General features: G+C 42.9%; 1 protein-coding gene across 15 annotated transcripts in view; it reads left to right on the top strand.

The window, feature by feature from the left end:
- The window catches only part of CACNA1D (calcium voltage-gated channel subunit alpha1 D), a 214,595-nt gene that overhangs the window by 31,167 nt on the left and 156,398 nt on the right, over window positions 1–27,030 (top strand). For 6 of the 15 annotated variants that reach the window (XM_075574886.1, XM_075574884.1, XM_075574883.1 and 3 more), the window contains exons 1-3: window positions 1,045–1,406; window positions 9,701–10,022; window positions 11,881–11,986. In XM_075574886.1, coding sequence (XP_075431001.1) covers window positions 1,391–1,406; window positions 9,701–10,022; window positions 11,881–11,986 — 444 coding nt within the window. In that variant the 5' untranslated portion in view covers window positions 1,045–1,390. Of the gene's footprint in view, window positions 1–1,043; window positions 1,407–9,700; window positions 10,023–11,880; window positions 11,987–23,971; window positions 24,066–27,030 lie in introns of those variants that run through there. The other 9 variants (XM_075574877.1, XM_075574875.1, XM_075574878.1 and 6 more) reach the window with 4 other exon arrangements.

Genomic DNA, 27,030 nt, shown 5'->3' with positions numbered 1-27,030 from the left:
ATGGGTACGCAGGGCGCCTTTTAAACTGAAAAAAAAGAAGAAGCTTTCTTTGGGCCTTACATAGCACCTGTACCATTGGGGTCCCCTGGCACACCAGTCAGAAATGACAGAAACGAGGAGAGAAAGAGAGGAGAGAGAGAGAGAAAGAGAGAGGGTGAGGAAGAGAGAGAGGAGGAGAGGAAGGGAGAGGGGGAGAGAGAGAAGAGAGGGAGAGAGAGGGTGAGGAAGAGAGAGAGAGAGAGAGAGAGGAGAGGAAGAGAAAGAGAGGAAGAGAGGGGGAGAGAGAGAGAGAGGAGAGGGGAGGAAGAGAGAGGAGAGAGGGGGGAGAGGAAGAGAGAGGGAGAGAGAGAGGGAGAGAGAGGGTGAGGAAGAGAGAGAGAGAAGAGGAAGAGAGAGGGGGGAGAGAGAGGGGGAGGAAGAGAGAGAGGAAGAGAGAGGGGGAGAGAGGGAGAGAGATAGAGAAGATATATCTTTCCCCAGTTGTCCTTGGAGGTTGGCCTTGTTTTACACAGGATCTGCCATGCAGCAGTTGGATTAATTTACAGGGGTGTCAACTACAGTCCTGAAGGGCCACCAGCAGGCCAGGTATTAGGGATATCCCTGCTTCAGCACAGGTGGCACATCTGATTGAGCCATCTGTGCTGAAGCAGGGATATCCTTAAAACTTGACATTGAGGCCTGCAGTTGGCAGCCCCTGTATTTATAGCATCCCATGTGCTGCGGACCTATAGGGTATGTGTAGTGTGGTGGGGAGAGGAGCAGCGCACCCCCCCCCCCCTCGCTGCCCTCACACACCAGCCGCCCTCCCACTGATGGGGAAGCCCATGCGCATTTCACAGACCCTCAGCCACTGGGGAGCAGGATCCCTCCCAGCCAATCAGCAAGGCGGAGGAGGATCCTCTCAGCCAATGACAGGCAGGATGAGGTTGCCTCATCGGCCCTCCCCTATCCCTAATACCAGCCAGCAAGGTGCTGTGGCGATCACGTGACACAGCAGAGGGCGTGCATCCCGGCCTCCCCCTTTTTTTTTGCCCCGCCCCCTCGCTCGGCGTTTAACCCTTTCAGGACTCCGCAGCGGCACACGGGAGCGGTTGCCATGAGAACCGTCCCCGGATGTGAGAGAGAGATGCGGTCCGGAGCTGGCAGGGAGCGCGCGCCGCCCGCGAGCCTCAGTGACATGGGGGGCGGATAGGGACCGGACACCGGCGGCACCGGCGGGGGGGGGCCCTCTCTCCCGCGGGGGGTATTAGTAATATTAGTATTATTACTGTGGGGTATTACCGGCGGTGGCGGCGACTCCTCTCACCCGCGGGGGGTATTATTATTAGTAGTAGTAGTATTATTACTGTGGGATACTCCCGGCGGCGGCGCACGGGCAGCGGAGGAGAGGATGGAGGAGGCTGAAGGTAACAGTTCGGCACCTGCCTGTCAGGGCTCTGCTCTCCGGCAATTAACGGGTTATCCGATGTGTCACTGTGTGTGTGTATATGTGTATATGGGAAATACTATATATATATATATATATATATATATATATATATATATATATATATATATATATATATATATATATATATATATATATATATATATATATATATATATATATATATATATTACACACCGTAGCTGCTTGTGTCTTAGCACTCTCTCTCTCTCTCTCTCTCTCTCTCTCTCTCTCTCTCTCTCTCTCTCTCTCGTCTCTCTCTCTCTCTCTCTCTCTCTCTCTCTCTCTCTCTCTCTCTCTCTCTCGTCTCTCTCTCTCTCGTCTCTCTCTCTCTCTCTCTCTCTCTTTGTCTCTCTCTGTCTCTCTCTCTCTCTCTTTGTGTCTCATATATCTCCATACCTTTGTATTTGCACACCCATCTGTGTCAGGGAAGGAGTTAATTATATATGTGCCTGTGTTGTCCTAAACTTCACCATACTGTATGGAGCTGCCTGCGAAGTAACATACAGTATGTAGTAGGATGGAGTTGAAATCTGTTGGAGGCTTTATCTTTATCACATTAATGGTCTATGTTATAGATCTGTGTGTAAGAAGGGGTTAAAATATACACCCGCGATTTATATGCTATTTTATAGATCTATTTGTAGGAAGGAGGTACACTGTACATATGTGACTTGCATTGTCTCCTGAACCCCAATATGCTATGTTAGAGATGGCTCTATTTCTAGGAAGGACTTACCATGCATACCTGTTTCACACCATCTCCTAAATATCAGTCTTTTCTGTTTGTAGAAAGGTGCTAATAGATGTATGCCTGTCTTGTATAATATTTTTGCACTCTTCTATTTCTAGCAAGGAGTTAACCCTTGTGTTGTCATTGCAATGTATTGCTGGTCCATAGTGTAGGGTTTCATAGCTCTGTCTCAGACCATCTCTTGAAGGTCACTGCGTTAATTGTATTCAGATCTGTGTTTTTATTAAGCGATGTGTTATGTATAACTGGTCTGTGACTCTTTCAAATCCTGCTCATCAAGTGATGGAAGACAGATGTGCTGTCTATGAAAGGGTTAATAGATTATGGCCGTCCTTATCCATCCCCACCCTGTTTGTCAAATAAAATAAAGACAGATACGTTTTGGTTGCTTAATGGGTTAAAGAGTACATACACCCTTGCTCTATAAGTAGATCTACTACTTGTTGAAAAGGGTTAACTTACATAGTGCTGTATAAAACCCGATTCTTCTATAACACAGGAAGCAGATTTGCTATCTGCATCAAAGAGGGAATCGTTCTTTATTTGCCTATAATTCCCTCTTCCTCAGCTCATCACTGTCCATTTTATTTGAGGTGTTACCGGATAAGGGATGGTCTCTGACAATTTTTCTCTCCATAAATGAGATAAGAGGGAGGGGGTTGGTCTGCTGTTTATATGATGGGATTCATGCATATATACCAGTATGTAATATCTCTCTTTTGCAGCACATGATACATTCTGGGAGACAGAACTATTGTTTGTGTGAAGGGATTAAGAGATATACAACCTGTCTATATTTCACTGTCCTGGATCTCATCGTACAAGATGGGACACAGACCTATTATTATTACTTTATAGGGGTTACGGTATATACAGCTGCTTTCTCAGCTAATGCTATGTTCTGTTAAGACCATGTTTTATTTTTGTCCAAAGTAATTTTCTTGTTTAAAAAGAATAGGAAGGATTTTATCCACCAAACATGTCACATTGTACCGTGATGAATACAATTCAAACGACTCCAAGGTTTTGCTCTGAACAGATTCAGCAGACTTTCCTCTCAAGCCCTCAGTAATACCCACCAGGAGATTACTTTTTCACACGTTTCTCTTTGGTTGCAGAGGGTTAGAGGTCATTCGTGATGGACAACAAGGGTCAGAATATATGTTATTTACAAAAAAAAAATGTAGTTAATATAAAGAGTAAACACCTACTCTGTATTATGTAATATTGCCCAAGGTTTTTCTATAGACAAGTAATGTACCTTTAAGAGATTAATGCATATACACCAATCTGTAATCCCCTGTCCTTCTGTGCCTCATGTAACATAGGAAACAGATCTGATGTTTATATCTTTTGTGTTATTTATATATTGGTAAATGTCGTGGTTTATTTTATCTATAAGCATAAATTCGGGATTAGGCCCTGCAGTGTTTGGAGATTACATTTTCCAGCATATTGTAGTCTTGATATCAGTTTTAAGTATTACCGTGTACATTTACATTTCCGTTTAAATTTTTTAAAATTGTGCAGAAAAGAAACTACTGTATGTATAAAGCTTTCTGATACAAAAAAAAACAGCACCCGATTTCTCAAAGGAAAATGATTGTATTACATTGTTGTCAATAGGATGTGCCTTATGGGAATCTTTGGTAAAACATCTGACAACTTTTCAATCAGATGAACCCCTTCACTGCCATGTGATGTGTTGGTGGCTTATGTGACTGCAAAGGGATTAAAATAGGAGAGAAATCAGCCAGCGCTTCTGTACAGTTTGCACATATTGCAGTATTCAGATGATACTGGTAAATGTGACCTTTTTTCAAGTCTAAAGAATAAAATGTGATTTATCTGTGGCCATTTAAACGAAGGATATGCTCACTGATAGCTGCACGTTGATCACTGACATTAATTACTTAGATTAAAGATATCTGTTAGAATCCCATCTTCAGAAAGTGTTTTTTTGTTGTTGTTTTTTTTTAAATTATCTTATTTTATTAACTTTAGTAGGCATGTAAGGGGTAAAGCAGGGGTAGCCAAATCCAGTCCTCAAAGGCCACCACAGGTCAGGTTTTCAGGATATCTCAGCTTCAGCACAGGTGGTGCAGTCATTGATTGAGCCACCTGTGATGAAGCAGGGATATCCTGAAAACCTGACCTGTTGGTGGCCCTTGAGGACTGGAGTTTGCCACTCCTGGGGTTAAAAAAATAAAAAAATGAGTAGGGAGGATACGTGTCTGACCAGGGAGAAACAATATTTTGCCAACTCTATGGGAGAAGAGAGGCGTCTCCTGTGCGCAGAACCAGTTGCGAGGGACCTCAGAGTTATATCTAGGGACGAGAGTAATTGTTTCATGGTGGCAAACGGCAGTGTTATGAACTTTGTTTAAACAATAATGAAATCCATTTGCAAAGGCAGAGTCACATTCACCAACTTCCTTTTCTAACCCACATTTCAATATTATGGTTCATGGCTATGATATTGTCACAGACTGTTCAGTAACTGAAACATATTGTGATGTGGATTCCCTTGAGTCTTCTTATGCTGAGCATTTGTAGCCTTCTGTAATAGTCTTCAGTCATCTGTCTAGTGGGAGGTCTGCTCACAGCCCAGGAGATCTGTTCATTTTTATTGAGATCTGTGTATATAGATCAATAAATGACCGAACTCTCCCCGAGAGCCATTATTATATACATACTGTATGTTCTACATCAAAACTGTCTTTTAATAGCATTGACACAGCTTGTAAGGTCCGAGCTTGCTTAGTTAAATTGTTATCAGTATAATGCATCATTTCAAGAAGAGACTTGTGTTGCCTTCAAGGCTTATCATTAACTGATGCTAACTACATCTGTAAAGAACTCTAGCGTTGATCCATTACAAAGAAACATTGGTTGCCAAAGCATCTTACCTGGTTGTGCATATCCATTGTGTATCATAGATACAGAACTAACACCCAGTAAAAGTGAGGATAACGCTTTGCAATCTTCCCTTCTCTCTCCTCGTCCCTGTTCTGCTAAATGGCAGCATCTCGTCTGAGAATTTTATTGTAAAGTAATCCATGTGCCAGTTGCTTTCATGAGATTTCCGTTAGTTGCTAAATTAATTTAGATATGATGCCTACATGCAGCTGTCAAACTACTCCTGATTTTTCTGTTTCTCAATGTCTTTCCTCATCAGCACACGGCATAACGCAACCCCTTCACTGAGAGAGGTCAACAGTACATTATCTCAGCTTATTCTAGCTAGTTCTCAAACACGGCATACATATGTATGTATGTCTTTATTTATACAGCACCATTCATGTACATAGCACTTCACAGTAGTAATACACGTGACAATCATATAAATAACAGATCATGGGAATTAGTGCTTCAGACATAAAGTAACATTTAGGAAGAGGAGTCCCTGCTCCGAAGATTTTACAATCTAATTGGTAGGTAAAATGTACAGAGACAGTAGGAGGGCGTTCTGGTAAGTGCGTCTGGAGTATGCAAGCTTTATGGTTCATGTGTATAGTATTAGCCACGGTGCTACTCATATGCTTCTTAAGCAGGTGGGTCTTAAGGTGGATAGAGAGGGTGCTTGTCGGGTATTGAGGGGAAGGGCATTCCATACAAGCTGCATACATTGCAAACTTCATTTCTCATTTTCAGTCAATCCACACATCTATTTATGTAGAATATTATGGTTAGAGATGGCACAGGACAATCTTCAGTTTAAAGGCTTGCAAGATATAACACAAACGAAAACAGCGTTTTTAATAAATTCACCACTTAGGAGATGGGTAATGGTCATATTACCTGCAGTTACCCTACTCCTGAGGTCAACTTGCCCTACAAAAGGCAGGGGCCAATCGGGATGCTGCAACATAATAATCTGAATATCCGAAGAATGGGCGAGGGTGCTTTAGGGAGAAGGAGCGGCTCAGTGAGTAAAGACACTGACTCTTCAAATGACACTGAGTTTGAAGCAGGGGAACCTAGTTCGATTCATAGTGTTCTGGTGTCTACGTACTGTGCCCTATCCTGTAATTGTGATGCGCTTTGGGAGAAAAGTGCTATATCAAATAAAGTTATTATTTTTATTAGAAGCCTGAAAGAAAACGTTCTAGTTGTGGATAGATAGATATATAGATATTTAGATATCTCAATACTGTAGAAATAAAATCTGCTAAATGCTCCAAATGATCATAGGTGATAATCCTGAGTCACATAGAACTATTTTGATTTGTTCTTAAAACTACTCAACCAAAGGCTCTCTAAAATAATTTAATAATTTTATATTCTGATTAGGGATTCCAGTTTTCAGTGTTTGTACTTTTTCTTTAAGTCTGTGTTTATCAGTGTCAACAATGGGGAAAAAATAAACACATTTAAATTAGTTTTTTAATTGTTTTTATAATATGTATGACATGAATTGGAATTTGGTGTTTATCTGCATTTTTCTTTGTTGTCATACTTTCCTTGTGTTGCCTTTGTCTCTTGGGCTGCGTTTATAGTAGGTGCGACAGTGTGTACTATGAGAACAAAGTGCAGCAGCTGATACAGGCCGGCAATACGCAGAGCCTCCACAAAAGACAAATGATTTTGTTTTTTCGTGCGTCACGTGAATGGTTCAGCCAATGAGGGCGAACCAGCCTGGTGACACGTCCGCCATGCCTCCCCATCGCCTCCATCTCCGTGCACCCATCGCTCAGGTGACGCCATGCACTCTGTCGTGCCCACCTACTATAATCTTGGCCTTACCTGTGGCTGGATTGCTACAAGAGGTGGAACTCAATAGGAAATGATCCTGGTTTTATCGGTTTGAAATAGAAGTGCAAGATGACATGTTGGTGTTTTGCTGTTAGGTGTTTGCATTATAGGTATATTGGGGCTCTGCAGAATAGACTCCATTTGGTAAGGATGCAGTGGTTTGCAAACCACAGCTATAGAGCATTTAATTCCTGAAGTAGGTTCAAGCGATAAGTTCTGAAATGTTAGTGTGACAATGTTATTGCATTCTGCATTGTTTGTTAGGGCCTGGCTGAGTTCTTTTTTTGTTTTTTTACTGTTGTATTGTAACAGTCTTTTTTGATGATGACAATTCAAATATTCATCTAACCCAGGGGTGATCAGCTCCCAGGGCTACCAACGGGTCAGGTTTCAGGTTATCCCTGCTTCAGCTCAGGTGGCTCAATCATTGGCTCGGTCGAAGATTGGCCAACTCCAGTCCTCAAGGGCCACCAACAAATCGGGCTTTACGGATATTCCTGCTTCAGCACAGGTGGCTCAGTCTTTGACTGAGCCACTGATTGAGCCATATGCGCTGAAGCAGGGATATCATGAAAACCTGACCTGTTGGTGGCTCTTGAGGCTGGAGTTTCCCACCCCTGGTCTAACCCTATCTGACAACTTGTCATGAGGTACTTCTTGAAATATGCTGTGTTAATTAAACCTAGTAATGTGATTAGAAGACAACATGCCCAGAACATTACTTTACTGCTATATACTTTGGATGATGTGCAGACGGGCTGTCAAGTTTAAATAAATATAATAAACACTACTAGAAAATGCCCCTCAATTGGAGGAATGAACAAATGTTTTGACTTTCCAGAGAAAGTGACATTTATAAGACCAATTTCAAAGTCTTTTTGTTTAATGTTATTTAAGGAAGAAACTATAACGATATGTACATGTGTATGTGTTTCATAAAGTTATTTATAAAACCTTAGAGCTCGCTCAGACAGGCTGCTGCGGGACCATGCTTGCGTTCACGCCTCCGCTGCGCGCTCCTGCAGCCCAGCGATCTCTGCTCAAACTGCAGGCGTTGGGCCGCGGCATTTGGGGGCATGGCGGGGGCGTGTAACGGACACGTCACAGAGCTGGTTCGCCTCTATTGGCTGAACCAGCTCACGTCACGTGACAGTAGCACCAAATTTCAATTCGGGTTGTGGCGGCAAAATGTCGCAGCGACAACGCTGCACTTTGCCGCCGGTGGAGTTTTCAGTTTGAAAACTCCCACCGAATAACCAGAAATTGCGACGGACGTGTTGCACGTGCACGTCGCATCGCGTTCTGTCTGAGCTGGCCCTCAGATTTGAAGGCATTATTCTGATTGGTTAAAATGAGGTCACTTGTATCAATTCCAGTACCAGAAGTTTAAAATCTTTTAAAACATGTATGTTGTAGTTCACAGGCAAGGAGCCCACCCCCCCTCCGCCCCCGCACCCCTAACAAAACGCTGGCTCCTAAAAATTCTGGCTGGCTAGAAGTATTTAATATTTTCGGCCACCCCTGTTGTGTTAGTTTTTAAGCCTAATTGATATAAATTCTGGTGACTCTCAGTAGCATGTAATAGGGGCTGGCTTCAAGGAGAAATACAATTTAGGGTCTGAGTAATACAAGGTTGGGAAAAAACCCAGGGCACCTAAAAGTAAGATGCTTGCGCCTGTGTTGCAGTGCTGACTAACCTATCAATCACTGCTGTGACCGGCAGCAGCGCAGCCTACCCAGCTTTAAACAGGATAGGCCGCACTGTTGCTGGTCACAACGGTGACTGACAGGTCAGCACTATGCTGCTAAGTCTGGCGGGGATGGAGGAGGAGAGGTGGCTATTACTTGTAGATTTGTGGCAAAGGAACATATGTTAACTGTGTCAACCATGAAAAACATTGATAGTATTTGATGCACTTGGAAAAGGGTAGCATATTAAATAATTGATGGGCCACGTGTTGTTACAACAGACTGCTTAGTACATAGCATCCAGAGTCTAGTACATGTTCCAGGTTTAGGGAAGTATACAGATCTCTGATTTTTTTGGATGGTTTGCATTTGAATCGAATCAGAACTAAAAGAACGTGCTTCAGAAACCATTTGGGTTACTTTTATGAATGTGTCCCAGTTTCAAAATGTCAGTAGGTACATTTCGGGGTAAAAAAAATGCTTTAAAGATGGATTCCTGTCTACGAGAGACCACTCTGAGTAGGAGGGTGGTCTTTACATAAATAAACCGTTGTACTGTATTACATTTCTGTCATTTTCATCTTTTTATTTTTTTTATTTTTTGTGGGATGGCGGGAAGGGTTTTACTAAACTGAATTAAAGTGAACCAAGGGATCCCCTGAAGTTAAGTGGTCCCATGTGCTTCACGGACCCACGGGTCTTAAAATATATTACTCCTTTTGTCTCGGGGGTGGGGGGGGGAGGGGGAGAATATTTACTCCTGGACAGAAACTGGCTTCCCGGTAATGCTGCTGAAACTGGGGAGACCAATAGGAAGCTGTAACACCAGGGATGGCAGTGTGACTTTGTATTGGTGACTTAAAAAAAAAAAAAAATTCTGTTATACGGTATGTTTGAAAGCTTTCATTAGGTGCTTAACGCATAAAATAACCAAAATCTCATTGATGCCGAACTGACTTGAAATGTCATCCCCTCCAGTTAAAGTAATAGCGGTTACAGCATAATGTTTTACATTGTTCAGCGAAAATACCATTCTTTCTTCTTCTATTTCACAGAGGCAAACTATGCAAGTAGCACCCGAATTCCACTCGCTGCCGACGGCCCAAGTTTGCAGTCAAAAGGTTCAGCACCATCCAAACAAACTGTCCTATCTTGGCAAGCCGCCATCGATGCTGCTAGACAAGCCAAGGTTGCCCAAACTATGAGCACCACTGAACCCCTACCTGTCGGATCCCTGTCCCAAAAGAAACGTCAGCAATATGCCAAGAGCAAGAAACAAGGGGGAGGCTCTACAAACAACAGACCAACCCGTGCCCTTTTCTGTTTGTCCCTCAATAACCCGATCCGGAGAGCCTGTATTAGTATAGTGGAATGGAAGTATCCTTTTTGGTTCTGATCCGTTTTCAGTGTGACTTACTGAAGGCCGTTCTAACATCATACATTGAAATGGAGGTCACAGCCCTTTCATAAACTATACCAGTTATTAAAGCTGACATCTAACCATTGATAAACTTAAAAAATAGTATCCAAAGAAAATCCATCATATATTTATATATATATTAATATATTAATATAATATAAATGATATATATTTTTTCACATTTAACCTAAGGCTTCTCCTACACAGAAATTATTTTGGGACTCTCTTTCAGCAATTTTTAGGTTTTGTGTTTAAAAGTTAGGTTTCCAACCTTTTTTAAATTTGTATTTATATTAAAGCATTGCTGGCCCATCTGATAGCAACAGGGTTACATCATTAATACTGTACTTATATGTTGTACATCCACATGTAGACACATCTGTCTATCTAGATTATAATTACTAGACAATGGTGCAATAAAATACTCTGCACATAACGTACTGTATGTAGACTAACAACATGTATTTGAGTAACTGTCCTGCACTTGCTAAAATCAGGACCACTTAACTCAGTGTTTTTTTAACGAATTCCTAGGAACCTTTGGGTTCCCTGGGCATCGCATCTCATTTCAGCGGGGGTATTTAGTTTTTTGCATATCAATAAAAGGTTTCACCTTCTCTTTAGCTCTCCCTGTTCCTGTTAATAAGGAGAAGGAAGAAAGGAAAGAACATTTAGTTTTTTGCTTGTGCATGTTCCTGCTCAGCAATCCTTGAAATCACATAACAAAGTAGCTAATCAAAACCCTCCCAAGTTTAAAAAGCAAAAGAAACCTTTTCAGATGATGATAAAGTTACCGTTGTCAAATACAGACGGTCCTCGGTCATCTGACGGAATCCGTTCCGCAAATCGCGGCGGGATGTGAAATCGTCAGATTGCAAATCCTAGGTTAATCACCGGTGGAGAACGTCAGATAATGCATTCCGATGTCGTATAATGCATTGTGATCCATCGGTAAAGGAAACGACGGATAGCGAGGACCTAGGGTTGCTAGGTGTCCGGTATTGAACTGGACTGTCCTGTATTTGGATACTTTGTCCAGTAAAAAATGAGAGGTACTGTAATACTGGACATGTATGTGTCCGGTATTTTCCTCCCCGGACATAGTGACCTGACGCACCTTTCACCATTGAGTCCAGTATTTGTGGAGAAGCCACCTGGCAACCCTACGAGGAGCACCTGTACAGAGTATTTCTTTTGGCCATATCTTAGAATTAAAATTCCCTTTAAGAATATAATGCAAGTAAATTTGTATGGAATCTTCCCTGAAAGCATTATTGGCAAAATGCGTGGATTTATGTGTTTAAAATGTAATGTAAGGGTGGATTGAACGCACGCAATATTACAGTTATTACAGTTCACTTGATCCAAAGATGTTTACATAGTAATTCTGCCAACGGGATTTAAATGTGCAATCCAAGGCAGTCTCCGGAGCTGAACCCCATTAATTTCCAGAGATACTTACCTCCGAAGGGGGTGCAGATATCTCTCCTGCAGTTTTCTACAGTTTCAAACCCCATGTCATATGGGCCAATAGGAAGCTGCGGATGACATCACGGCTTCCTATTGGCCCGCAGGGCCCGGGAGCTTCGGAAATCTATCATAATGTGAACCCTGGAGTGACTACCAGCACCCACTATAGAGGTAAGTACTTCCGGAAGCAGAGGGTCCCCGGAGCTGCAATGAATTGGGTTCAGCTCTTGAGACCCCCTGATTAAATCTAGTACATTCTAAACATCCTCTCTGTGTACCACCCCAATCAAAAGGTTTAGTTTTGCTGTTTTTGCCTAACCATTATAACCTTAACCACGCTTCCAGACCATTTGACATATTTATACTAGTGGCTATTTTTGCCAATTGTGTGGCCTTAGCTGTTTCCATCCCATTCCCAGATGATGATTCAAACTCAACCAATCACAACCTGGTAAGTGCCCTGGGCTTTTCTTATTCCTCTACGTGACTCGCTGCATTTGATGACCGCTGTGCATTTCTCAGTCTAGCTTTCAGTTCCAAGATATAATCTCTACATGGGACGAAAATTGTTAAATTGGATAGTTTTGCTATTCTTTATTTTCAACTTCTAATTGAACAAGAATATAAATGTTACCATTACTGCTGTTTTTTCGTAACTATATATTTGTGCGTACGTTTTATATCTGCCACTGAGTGCACATGCGCGGGGTGTGATACGGGTGAAGCACCGTTTTTAAATTCTAAGCTTTGACTTCCTGAGAAGAGCAATGAAATGCCACTTGTTTATAAAAAAATAAAAATAAATGTTTACTTGGTTTGAAGCGGGGGTCCCTGGAGCTGCACCGCGTTGATTTCAGCTCCTGGGACCCCTGCTTCCCGAGATACTTTTGACAAAATGTCAGGGTCAGAATGATGTAGATTTTAAAGAAACGATGGTTCTCCTGGTAATTGCTCTTGAAGGTTTTTCCATCGATGTGTAACATAATGGGTACAGAAATGTTGTAGGCGAAAGAGGGACAGATTAATCGAGCGTTGGTACGGGTGGACACACCCGATCTAATGTAAACTCACATTAACCATTTCAGTGCCCTAATGACGTGTAGTGTACGTCAAGAAAAGTGCCAGGGACCTTTTTTTTAGGCGCTGTATGTGATCGCTCCGAAGAGCAGTCACCTGATGCTGACGTGCCGGAGCATCTGTGCCCATGGAGGTGGGTTAAATGAGCGTTACCGCCAGATTGGGTGCGCTCACCCAGTAGTGCTCAACTCCAGTCCTCAAGCCCCCCCAACAGGTTTTCAGGATATCAATACTTCAGCACAGGTGGCTCAATCAGTCCCTGCTGCAGCACCCTGCTCAGTCTTTGACTCGGCCTCTGATTGAGCCACCTGTGCTGAAGCGGGGATATCCTGAAAACCTGACCTGTTAGGGAGGCTTGAGAACTGGAGTTGAGCACCGCTGTGCTAGCCCATACTGGGTACTTGATGAATCTGCCCCAGAGTGTGACAGACAGGTGGGCACTTGTGAATAAAATATATAGAAGATAATTTGAGGTCTTATACATGTATTTCCTTTGTTCTGTGATATTTGGTTAATAAAGGAAATGTATTTGGATAATTGTTCTGCACATGAAATAATTAGATTTCGCCATTCCTGTTGCTGGCATATTTCTACTGTGTGTCTTCAGTTGGCTTTTTTGACTCAAAGTATTTTTTACTCTTAGATGTATTTCCTTTGACAATAATAGCAATGAATCGGTTTGGTGAGAAGCAGTGGAATGGGCATCCATGTATTGCAAGGCCCATTGTAAAATGTCCTGCTTACTAAAACAGAACGTATTCTATGCAGTGTTCTGCATGGCGTTCATATTGGGTAAATAAGACTTGCAGTATGTAATGCTTTCTTTTCCCCAACTATTGAATAATTGATACTTCAATACAACATACTAACATTCTTCATTACTGTACTAGGGGTGCCGGTATCTCCTGCAAGTTTAAAGCTCTCACATCACACAGGCCAATAGGAAGCCAAACCTGATGTCATCATGGCTTCCTATTGGCCCGCAGGACGTGGGAGCTTTGAAATGCCGCCATTATGTGAACCCTGCTAGCGGAGCGGCTACCAGCATCCCATACTGAGGTATCTGTCACGGATGCTCACTACAACCTGGACTAGACCGCGGGGCTGAGATGGGGATGGGTATATACTGTATACCGCTGCCCTACAACCACGGGGCCAGGTCCGGATAGCAGAGTCAGGGATGTGTAGCCGGGTCAGGGTAGGAGAGTGTAGGTAGGTACTTGCCGGGGTTGCAGAGAAGAGAATAGTCGTCGTCCGTAAGCCGTGGTCGTGGCCACAGGATGTTGTTTGTGATGTACCGATTAAAGCTGCAGTTCAGTCAATATCCTGCATGTGTGTTTTTTTTAATAAATCAGTTCTGTAGTAAGAAAAAATACTTTTAGCATTTTCTGTTTTAAAAAAAACAACTTTGAAAGACCAATTTTCTTGTATTCTATTTTAACAAGCATGCTTGTTCCTATAGCAACGATTTACATTCCCCATATTTAAAGATGTCACCAAACTTTGCCGATCAATAAACTGAGAACGAATTGACCGGCAGCTATGCAGTTCTTTAGGTAATTAGAGATTGCCCACATGAAACTATTGAAGTAAAAAAAAAACTAAAAAAAAAACAAAACTGCAGCTTTAAGCAAAGCAAGGTATAAATCAGAATGTGAAAGAATCAATTGGAATTGGATCAAAATGAATTTTTAACAAAAGGGAAGCTGAGGGAATTAAATATTGAGATGGTAACAATAATATATACGTTATTAAATGCATAATCTATAAATAGAAAATGTAATTCTGTGCCTTGTTTAACAATTCTATTGTCAGAACTGATTTGTTTTCAACTGCATTAGGTTTAATGTGATTTCTTTATTTAATTGTTAGCAAGTAGACAAGCCGTTAAGATTAGGACTTGGTGAGGATAAGCCGTAAATAAATTAGGACACCAAGGTTAGTTCTGTGTCATGCATTGTCACAAACGGGTGTTAAAGCTATTGGATGGAATGTAAACAAACCACTAATAACATTGGTGTGCCTGTTTGCCTAACATTGTTCCTGGCTCTCTCAGATTTAATAACGCTCATAGGTGGTAGCACATTACTACCATACCAATACAATGGGAACGCAGCAATATAGTTAAGGTAGTCCCACGTACCTGACAAAACAACCAATGTAACCAAGTTTAAAGCAGATTTTACTGCTTTTTTTTGTTTCTTTGAAAATGAATAACAAATCCCTTTTTGTTTGAGGCCTGTGAATAGAGGAGTGTTTTTCAATCACCGTTTCTCTACTTTTATGGCACCCTTGAATAGGCTGTAGGTGCATTCAGATGTACTATCTAGTTACTATTCTCGTTATGCACCATCCCGACTCTTGCGGTCTTCTCATGGATGTCTCCTTTCTACCCCCTTTGTATCTAAAGCCCTCTCCTGCCTTAAACCTTTTTCACTGACTGCCCCACACCTCAGGAATGCCCTTCCCCTCACTACCTGACTAGCACCCTCTCTATCCACCTTTAAGACCCACCTTAAGACACACTTGCTTAAAGAAGCATATGAATAGCACTGTGGTTATTCTGAACACATGATACATAAAGCTTGGCCCCCTGCAGACGCACTTACCAGAACTCCCTCCTACTGTCTCTGTACGTTCTCCCTACCTACCAATTAGACTGTAAGCTCCTCGGAGCAGGGACTCCTCTTCCTTAATGTTACTTTTATTTCTAAAGCACTTATTCCCATGATCTGTTATTTATATTATCTGTTATTTATTTGATTACCACATGTATTACTACTGTGATGTGCTATGTACATTAATGGCGCTATATAAATTAAGACATACAATACAATACAATACAATCTAGTACAGGAACAGTAAGGCTTAGCAGCATTTTTTTTTCAATTGACCAATAATACTTCACATGTAAAACGCAGAAACTGGCCCTAAGTTCTTTGCTTTTGTAACATTGTTTCTATGTGTTATGTAACTAAGGCTGAGCTTATAGCGCAGGCTACATTGATGGCGACGCGACCGGTGACATCACCCGTCGCAAAACTTGTAATTCGGTGTTTGCGATGTCGCTGGCTGCAAGGGGCGGTGACGTCAGGCTGAGGCTCTGTGATTGGCTTATTGCAGTCACGTGGTGCGGCTGTTGCAGTAAATATCAATCTATTGACTCCAGTGATTTTGGTCGCTGTGTCGCGGTTGCGCCCACTACTTGCTTTGACGCTGCGCGCTGTTGCCATTGCTGTAGCCGGCACTATACGCACGGCCTAAAGCAGTAGGCATGCTGCAGTGTGTGTGTGTGCTGTATGTCTGGCAGGAGGAATGGAAGAGAATGGGTGTGAGGAGAACATCTCCTTGAAAGGTTTCATTACATACAGATGTAAGAACAGCATTTGTCCTACTGTTTTCCCTACAAACTCAGCAGATAACTAACATCTTTTGTCTTGTTGCTACAGGGGGTGAATGAAATGATCATTGTAATGAGAAATGCTTAGTAGATTGGTTAAACGGTTTCAATTTCAATTCAAAGCGCCTTGTAAATGAGCAATCCACCTTAACTAACCTCCATCTCTACAGGACTGGAATCAAAGGGGTCCTCCTGAAATAGTGCTGTTCAGCTCCGGGGACCCCCACTTCCCGAGATTCTTACTGGTGAAGTTACAGGTATTACTTTCTGGCTTTTAAAGTTGTAACAAAAGAGGGAGGAGGGGGTATTATACCTTTTTTTTATTGGACCAACAAGTAGTTTTACAACCTCTCAGGGTCCTTCATCGGGTTTACCCTACCCCCCTACCCTGAGAGGTTTGAAAGCTTGTAACTACTTGTTGGTCCAATAAAATGCACCATACCCCCTACTCCCTCTCCCTCCCTCTGATACTAAATGGAAGAAAGGACCATCACGGCGACCCGCCCGTCTTTGATGGTTTTTAAAGGGGATTTAAATCCAATAGAAAGCCACAACTAATAATTTCACCGCTTCCTATTATCTGGAGATTTGGCGGCTTTTTTAGTTTCCCTGAGAGATTTAAACCCTGTAAGTTCACCGGTAAGTATCTGGGAAAATGTGAGGTCCCCGGAGGAGGATATAGTGGTGTTTGGCTCAGGAGGAATCCCTGTTCCCACCTTGTAAAAAAACAAAACAAATGTGGGCTGAAAAAGGAGTAGGAGAAACTGCTCATTTAATAGGAACCATGCTTTGTATTTCATTTCCCTGAGTTCTCAAAATAAAGTGTTTTTTTTGGTCTGTTTACCGTGTTTAAAAAAATAAATAAAAGTACACCATAAAAAGTTAATGGATGTTTAAAAAAAAAAAAAAAAGAATAGTCTCTTGAGCTTGTGTGCTGACCATGGGGATTTCGGTACTCCTGGTTTGAGACTTTTACTTCACAATAAAGCGATCAATGTTTATAAGATGAATATGCTCATAATACAGAGCACAAGGAGTACTATAGCTTTAGAAGGCTTTACTGAATGTCATATTTATTGGTGTTCTGTACGTTGTTAGGGGTTTACCTCCAAATCTGCACAGCAAAAATTATTTATTATTACATATTTTCATAGCTTACTTTCCACGTAAAAGTTTCCAACCTTTTTTTGGATAAGGAACCCTATAATTATATTGTGAAATTCTGTGCAACCCCAACCCTCTCTAATAGCGCGTCTGAGATCCGATGCATTGTAAGGAACCCCCAACCCTCTCTAATAGCGCGTCTGAGATCAGATGCATTGTAAGGAACCCCAACCCTCTCTAATAGCGCGTCTGAGATCCGATGCATTGTAAGGAACCCCAACCCTCTCTAATAGCGCGTCTGAGATCAGATGCATTGTAAGGAAGCCCAACCCTCTAATAGCGCATCTGAGATCAGATGCATTGTAAATTCTAATGTATTTTCAAATCATCTGAATATTTAACTGCAGGGCGTCAGACTAGAGAGCAGACAGGAATTGGTTCTTGGCAGGCGACGGTCGCATCACGTGAGCAGTTCAGCCAATGAGGGCAAACCACTCACGGCCACGCCTCCTTGCTTCCTCTCTTGTGTCCTGTCTCCTCTGCTTGTTCAGATGCTGCTCGGCATTAGCCAAATAGAACTCGAATGGAAAGTCTACGAGACCACTGGGTGTTGGAATTCATGCGTCTGCGTCCCCAGCCTCTCGCAGGCTTACATCTTCTATCTGATACCATTTGATTTGCGCAGGCCTCCACGGGACTCAAAGCGCTGGGGCGCTTTGACGGTTTGACGGTGTTTAAAAATGTGTAGTGTCACTAATGGAGGAATAAACCGTTGAAGGTTGAGGGTTGAGTGCCCTTGTGTGTGTACACGTGTTTGTTCCCTTTTTTACAAAACAAACCCTAGAAGACTGTGTCAGGAAGAGCCTAGGCGAGCGGCAGTGCTACATAAAGGGAGCAGTTTGCCACAATATGTATATATGTATTTGTATATGTGTATATATATATATATATATATATATATATATATATATATATATATATATATATATATATATATATATATATGTTTCAGGCTTCTTGATTCCTGCCAAACCTGACTCCAGTAATTTAATTGTATTACAATAGCAGCTGCCACGTATTCCTCCTCTGACAGTTTCACACATAACTGCTAACATACTGTATGTACAGTACCTCAATTTTACATCCTCTCCCGAATGCCACTATAAACCATCAAACTACAAATTGTATGTAATCTCTCAGTGTGAGGTTGGAAAGCGCATACATTGCAAACTATTGCTGGTCCAATAAAAGGTATCATACTACCTATTTTTTACCCTACGTCCTGGGGTTCGTGACTGTGCTGTATACACTGAATTGTTCGGCGTCATGCGCGTCATTACTGGGGGGGAGGAGCGTATTCTTACCGCATACCCTCTGCTACTATCCCCTTCAGTATACTGTGCATTTCCTGGCGTGCCACTCGCGCATGCGCACCTCACGGTGATTGAGGTGGGCGGGTATTCCGGCTATAGGACGCTGACGGCGGTGATACACGTTGCTAGGCAACGGGCAGCCGCCGAGCGTCATGGTTGTGTATACCGCGCTCTAGCTCTGACGGGTGAGTGGGCTTGCGCGATTGGACAGCGTTAGTTCCCTATGCATGATGGGTATGACGTCACAGTTTTGGTGCGAAATTCAGGTACAGGTTTGTGTATATAATGTATGTATGTTTCAGTATCAGGTAACTCCTTGATAAAGGGCCTCACGGTACGAAACGCGTAGGAGCTTTGTACCTTCCACCGTTTTTTAATGCAGCATGAATAAATGATTTTTTTTATTGCCATACGACCAGCCCCTTGTTGCAGTGCACCTTACACTACATTTTGGATTCTCTTGGACTTTGGACGTGGTTGCACGCTTGAGAACCTACAGGGGATCAACAGTAACTACTCATACATTTATATGTTACCCCAACGAGAAGGAGATATGATGACATTTTCATAGACATCTCCAGGGAACAGTGCATTTCTACATGAAGAATTGGAACAGGAATAGCACCAGAGTATACATATTCCCCTGTATGGTCACCTCTGTATATAATGAACTGATAATATTAAGGGACCAGCATTTGAGCTCCCACAGAAACCTGCCTAATTCCCTATTACACTCTATATCTCCTAGACGCCCAGCCATAGGTAATGTAGGAGACAATAGGAGTATGGAGATGAAAGAAAAGCATAGATAAACACTGATTTAAAAAAAATGAAAACGCAAGAAAAAACCCACTGATTTTATAATTAACATTGAAAATGGAATCCCTAAATATTAACATTATTTTGCAGCCTTGACAAATCTGTAAGTGCTGGGAAAGAGCAGTGTAATAAGCGCTGATGTGGTGACTGTGAAAAATGACACAAAATAAGTGACAGTATTATATACAATATGCTTTACATTTAAAGTGAGGGCTGCCTAGGTAAAAGGTTAACACAAACCAGTGCAAATAATACAAAAAAAAGGGGGAGAACCGGCGCCTCTAAGATATAAAATCTGACCAAATATAAAGTCCAACAAGAATGAAGAGGAGTCCTGGGAGGAATCTTCAACCAAGTCTCAATCGGGACAGACAAACATATAAGACAAAGATAAAAAAAGACAAAAGAAAAAAGATCATAGTGTAACTTACAAAACAAACAAAAATCACTGAAAGGATTGATAAAAGGATTATTACAAATTTTATACAATGTAAAATAACAAAACAAATAATATCAGAAAAAAGACATCTATATGTTTCATTTATTTTGCATTGTATTAAATTTGTAATAATCCTTTTATCAATCCTTTCAGGACTCCTCTTCATTCTTGTTGGACTTTATATTTGGTCAGATTTTATATTTTAGAGGCGCCGGTTCTCCCCCTTTTTTTGTAAAATCTGTAAGTGCTGCTTTTCCTGGCTTGTTAGAACCTACACTTTCAGAATCACCTTGCGCAGAGCGTTTCTGTCCTATACTGCCACAGCAAAGTGAGAATGCACTTAGCACTCGTGTGAATGATCAGGTTACATATTCCCATCTGTCTACATGTGATGTGGAAGGTTGAGAATATGGAAATGACACATTGTGCACAGATGAAAGCCAACAGGGAAGTCTTTACGTGCAGACCATGGGACAAATTAGAGCAAAGGAGCTGTTTTTTTTAGTTTGCGCCACATGTCTGTGTCAGCTGCCAGATGATAGGCTGTGATAATTGCCTGACAGTAACCTGCTGCATGCATGGCAAACAGAATGAGTTTCCACAGCTACAGTGAGGGAATGCTATCCGCAGCTAATAAACGTATGATCATTTAATAGGCTTGAATGGAGAGGAGAGAAAGTCTTCTTCACAGGCATTGCATGATAGAGGGCTAGATAGAAAAACATAAGGCAAGGGGCACACGAGCCAGATATAAGGGCAGTAAAATCTACTCTAAACTTCAGGTTACATTCAGGGCTGCCAACGCCTCTCCCGGAGCCCAGGACTACAGTCTTGAGCTGGGTCCTGGGTTGTTGAGCCGGGTTGGTTGGCAGGTCAAGTACGGGCGGGGACCTATCTGGGAAACACACCACTCTGTGAAGGCCCGCCAGAGGAAGCGGCCAACTGGGCCAATTACGGAAGTTGTGCCCGACTCCTGATTGGATGAGCCCACCTACTAGGATCAGCCAGGCCCCCCTCCGCCATAGGACTTGTATCTCTTGTCCCTGCCCCTCCCCCCTGTTGGTAACCCTAGTTTACAATTGTTAGAAATATTTTGGGATTTTACTTGAAAAACAATTGAACATTTTTATACTTTTTTTTTTTCTTTTCCTTCCTAACATACAGTATGTGTAAGGGCACCATAAGTCCTCTGCATAACCCATCGATAACAGGAATCCGCATGGCTTAGATCAAAAGTTGATTCTCTGTTTTGATGACTTTGAAATTGCTAATCCCAGTGTTATTGCCTTGAACATTGATCATAGTGCATTTGTGCATAGTTGAGAAATAAAACCCCAAAAAACAGTGCCCAAAGGAGGGATGACAGTCATTTGGTAAAACATTGGGCTCAAAAAGTGGCTCAGTAAGTAAAGGCACGGACTCTGAAAATAATAGCACTGACTGTGAAGCAAGTAAGCCTGGCTCAAATGTGCACTCCTTATGGGACAGGGACTCATTGAGCCTGCATACACTATCAAAACGTGGCTGCTTTAATGTCTGACCCATTTTTCTAAGTATAAAATGGTATGTTCCATAGTACCTATCTTTCCCCACATAGTATATCTGCTATGTAAGTCCTGTTAAGTTCCAGGCAGTAGTGGGTTAATCTATGGGCCAGTGACCCCCCTTCTGCTTCCCTTGAAAGTGAATGAAGGAAGGTGGTGACTCATGGCCTGTGTACAGCCCCTTGTTACGCCGATGCTCGCCACAAACCGGGACCGGACCGCGGGGCTGAGGTGGGGTTATATAATCACCGACCTGAGTCCACGCAGACTGATCCGGAGTGCGCAGTTCGTAGTCGTACATCGCAGGGTCAGGATTGGAGAAGGCAGCATCGTCGTTATGGAAGCAGGAGTTCGGCAACAGGTAGTCAGGATTTCCCCGCTTCAGCTTAGGAGCGTGAGCGCGGGGGTGGCTTCTGCGCGAGGAGCGGCCTCGGCCCATGACGCCGATCTCAGCAGGAGGAGACAGCAGGCTGGCCGAAGTTCACCGCAGGGCAGCGTCGGGTAGAACCAACGCTTCAGCGCAGAAGTCCAAGGCAGGTCACTGCAAGAGGATCGCAGCAAGCCGCAGGAAAGGAAGGGTAGCCACTGCTAGGAGGGAATGCAGCAGGTACCGGTGCTGGCAACACGCTTCAGCACAGACGTCCCGGGTAGGCCACTGCAGGAGAATAGCAGCAGGCCAGTGCTGGCATCAACGCTTCAGCACAGACGTCCAGGGCAGGCCACTGCAAGGAGATAGCAGCAGGCCGCAGGAAAGGAAGGGTAGCCACTGCTAGGAGGGAATGCAGCAGTACCAGTGCTGGCATCAACGCTTCAGCACAGACGTCCAGGATAGGCCACTACAGGAGAATAGCGGCAGGCCACAGGACAGGAAGGGTAGCCACTGCTAGGAGGGAATGCAGCAGTACCAGTGCTGGCATCAACGCTTCAGCACAGACGTCCAGGGTAGGCCACTGCAAGGAGATAGCAGCAGGCCAGTGCTGGCAACAACGCTTCAGCACAGACGTCCAGGACCAGGCCTCTGGATACTCAGGAACTTGGAAGGTAAGAACGCTAGAAGAGAGGCCTGGGGTGGTTTGTGGCAGAGACAGTAACATAGAGGTAGGAATAGTTTATGCTCGGCGCTGGTTCAGAGCCAACGCCTAGAATATAAAGGGCGGAGATCCAATCACAGGAGGAGGGTGTGTGAGAATTCCTCCAATGAAGTAGCACAGGGCAGAAGCTGCAATGAGAGGCAGCACCTGTGCCATAGATTGCCAGAGGAAGCCTGCAACTGCACAGGTCTGCAAGGCAAAAGTCAAAGTCAGTAGTGGATTCCTTACACCCCTTTGAGGTGGGTACAGTCCATGAGCCCGCCTCTTCCAGAGTTTTACAAGGGAGTAGCTAAAAGTTAGAGAGTCTGACTCTGGTCCCCAAGGAGAGAGGGAGGCTGTCAGTCTTCCACATCGGGGGGAAACAGGCCCACTCTAGGCCGGACAGCCTTGAGACCATCAAGAATGGAGCAAGTGTTGGGACATGTGGAGGACATACAAATACTCATGGGGTTGTTGTCTTCTCTGTGCCTTCAGCTCTAACTCAGGAAAACCTATATAAATAATAGTAACTTTATTTAATTTACAGTAGCACCTTTCTCCCAATGGGACTTTAAAGCGCTTTACAATTACAGTATAGCGCGCGGTACGCAGCACATAGGAATTATTACAGACACGTTAAACACATATTTTAATATCTAACACGTTAACAAAGGTAGAGCAAGGATTGCATGGGTGAAGGCTTTCAATCATAGCCCCAACATAGAATTCAAGCAAAGGATGGGGCTTTCAAGGCCAAAAATACGTCTTTGAAGGAAAACAATGTATCTTGTAAAAAAAAGAGAAAGTGCTGGGACTGTGCGAGTGTTTCTGAAGTCAGAACTATAGATATACCATTAGTTTAACTTTGTCGTGCAAGCTGTTGTCCTAGGGCCCATTAATACTATTTCTGACTTGTCCATATAATTACCATCTTATTTTCTCAGGGGGGGATCAGGCAATGAAATGAGATGGACTTTAGTGTTGGGTAAGATCACATACAAGAAATGCCAATGCAGTAGCAAGTGAGCTGCCAACAATACCCAGTGTAATGTTGACAGGGTAGCTAGTGGCAGCAATTAAAAGCAGTAATGAATATACGTATCAAAATTCGTCACTGCTTAGGCCGCATTTTGTCCTCTGTCGACTGCTTACTTGCGGCGACATGATCCGGCGTCTCCTGGCATTCTCCTGCAAGTCTTTTTTTCCGGGCCCTTGCAATTATAGTGCACAAAATGAAAATGCAGCAGCTCTATCGGGCCGGCCATAGTGCGCGCGTGAGGAAGAGCAACCGCGACAGAATTTTGAAATTTTCACGTCATGTGGGCGGTTCAGCTAATGAGGGAGAACCAGCCTAGTGACACGTCCGCACGCCTCCGCCAAGTCTCCTCATCGCCTCCATCTACAGTGCACACATTGCTCGGGCGACAGGCGCTGTTAAAGGATTACATAACATTAGTTGTACTATTCAGATGGAAATGGTTGAAATAATTAGTGTTTCAGTTTCTCAACACTTTACTGTTATACTTTTTTTTAAAATCTGTGTGAACTGTGCGGGGCTGTTAGGGAGCTGGGCAGTTTCCTCCATCCTGATTGGCTTTATTTTCCAGCAGCAGCCAATCAGGAGGAGGCGTCAGGTCACTAGCCGTTGTGGTCAAGTAGAGGAGGAAGCAGCATGGGCAGGAGAGAGGTCTATTCGTCTGTCCGGTGTGTATTTGTTCTGTCCTGTTGAATGTGCCTTCTGTCACTGACTGTCCTGTTGTGGGGTACCTCAGCAACGGAGCACTGTGATTAGGGGTGCCCCGAGAGAAAATAGGTTTGGGAACCACTGAGCTATGGCATGGTGCAGCTGTTATTTAACGGGAAAATAATGCTTGGGTTACTGACCAGGGCTTGAGCATGAAGATGTCGCTATGATTTACTTTGTCTTCATGATTTATCACTGCATCCACACTCCAGCAAAGAGAAATCCAAAGGGGTTTATCTTCAGATTATTTCATTTTATAAAGTTGTTTCAGTGGAGAAGCTTTTTATTATATGACTCCATAGTCCAGATGGATTACAGTGTTTTAAACACAGTTAAAAATTTGGGGTGAGATATATCAAAGTAAACTTGGCATAAAACGGACGCAAACGTGCAGTCTTGCTTAGAAGGTTGTACTGTTTGTCAAATGTGTCATTGTTTGTCCTAAAGGAAGGTGCATGATTTATTAAAATTAATTATGTTGCTGTTTAGTAGTGTCTACAACTTTATAGTTTAGTGTACTTGGTATTTGGGAATATGGTTACATCTACACATACTCCATAGCACATATATCCATACAGGAGTTTTTGCTTCTGGCCATTGTTAGTGTGTTATATATCAGTGGTGCGCAAACTGGGGGGCGCGACCCCTTGGTGGGCGCGAGACTGAGTGCGGGGGGGCACGGGGTTTACAGAGGCCCCGCGCGCATCCCGAAGGCACTTAAATTAGCTACAGGGCCTCTGTAAACCTAACTTACCTTGGCTCCGGCGGCTTCTCACACGCGTGGTCATGGCAACGCAGCGTCAAATGACGCAGTGAGGTCAATTGACGTAACGTGACGTCATGATGCCGGTGAGGGGCGGGGCGCGGAGGTGAGGGGACCGCAAACTTTTTTCCCTGTTCTATATCATGGGTGCTCAACTCCAGTCCTCAAGCCCTCCCAACAGGTCAGGTTTTCAGGATATCCTTGCTTCACCACAGGTGGCTCAATCAGTCTCTGCTTTAGCACAGGTGGCTCAGTCTGCGACTGAGCCTCTGATGGAACCACCTGTGCTGCAGCTGAGATATCCTGATAACTTGACCTGTTGGGGGGGCTTGAGGACTGGAGTTGGCCACCCCTGTTCTATATATTCACAGTTTTATATAAACCATTAGCACAGTTTAAGTTTACAATAGTAGTAAAGACCCATTTGAATTGACCATCCCAAAACATTATATGGACCAGAATGGTATGGCTGCCAAATATATTATCAAACGGGTATGTATGTATGTCTTTATATAGCGCCATTAATGTACAAAGCGCTTCACAGCAGTAATACACATGACAATCATATAGATAACAAATAATATAAATAACAAATAAAGGGGAGAAGTGCTTCAGACATAAAAGTAACATTTAGGAAAAGGAGTCCCTGCTTCGAAGAGCTTACAATCTAATTGGTTGGTAGGAAGGACGTACAGAGACAGTAGGCGGGTGTTCTGGTAAGCGTGTCTGCAAGGGGCCAAGGTTTATGTATGCGGTGTAAAACTATCACTCATAGAGGTACTCATATGCTTCCTTAAGCAGGTGTGTTTTAAGGTGGGTCTTAAAGGTGGATAGAGAGTGTGCTGGTCGGATATTGATGGTAAGGGCATTCCAGTGGTGCGGGGCAGTCAGTGAGAAAGGTTTAAGGCGGTAGAGAGGGCTTTAGATACAAAGGGGGTAGAGAGAAGACATCCTTGAGCAGAACGCAAGAGTCGGGATTGTGTATAGCGAGAAATTAGGGCTGAGATGTAAGGACGGGCAGAAGAGTGTAAAGCTTTAAAGTGAAGAGGAGAATTGAATGTGTGATACAGGATTTTATAGGAAGCCAGGAGAGGGATTTCAGCAGGGGAGACGCTGAGACAGATTTAGGAAAGAGTAGAGTGATTCTGGCAGCAGCATTTAGGATAGATTGTAAGGGAGACAGGTGAGAGGCAGGAAGGCCGGACAGCAGGAGGTTGCAGTAGTCGAAACGAGAGAGAATGAGGGTATCCTTTTGCGTTAACATTGTGATTGGAGCAGTAAGAGATTGCTGGTAGGAAAAGAGAACGGTGTGACAGGAATTATTGCCACATAAAAGTTTAGATTATGGCAGTTTATAGATGCATAATGGCATATTTTTCTGTGTATAAAACGTGTATGTTATAATCCAATTAAGGTTGAGTGTTCTTGAAGCTGCATATTTCAATATTTTATACTTTCATTCACATGACAAGGATAATCTTTTTATTTTGGGGCATTGAAAGTCCTAAAGTGCATGGTTTTTTTTTTTTTGTTTGTTTTTTGTTTTTTTTTTGTATTTGTGTGGTTTTTTTTTTTGGTTTTTTTTTTATCCTTTTATGGGTTTCAAAGCAAGGAAATGAACATGCTTCAAATCCTTCCAGTTAATAAAACACAAGGCAGTCAAGATAAAAGCAAAGAAGTCAAATAAAAACATCATGCTGTTGTAAAGAGAGGCTTGATCAAGCGCTGGAGTTTGAAATGTACCATATCATTACCTTGTGCAGCATAAATAGTGATTACGTCTTTTTATTGCACAGATCTGATTGACGGCTTAGCAGTGGCTTTTATGTCCTTATGCTCGTGCAGCATTATTTTATTTTTTATTTGAATTTAAACACAATATAGTAGAAAGTCTGGATAAATAAAGAGTTGACATGCAGCTGGTATTTTTGGGAGCCTCCGGTTTGCTTGCTTTTTTCCATATTGTGTTTTATGGTAAGTAATATACTGTACAAATACTGCAGGAATTAGAATGGCAGAACTGTCCAATTAAAGAGTTGTCTGTCTAGAACTGTGGTTCTCCACCTTTTTCTCTCGAGGCCCCCCTAATCATAGTGCTCAGATGCTGAGGCACCCCTACAACAGGACAGTGACAAAAAAACGCAGGAAATAGCAAAAATAAC

This window comes from Ascaphus truei, chromosome 17, assembly GCF_040206685.1.
Source record: "Ascaphus truei isolate aAscTru1 chromosome 17, aAscTru1.hap1, whole genome shotgun sequence".
In the NCBI taxonomy this organism is placed as follows: Eukaryota; Metazoa; Chordata; class Amphibia; order Anura; family Ascaphidae; genus Ascaphus; species Ascaphus truei.
Note: the sequence above shows the minus strand (reverse complement) of the source record. Positions and strands in the feature narration are given on the sequence as shown.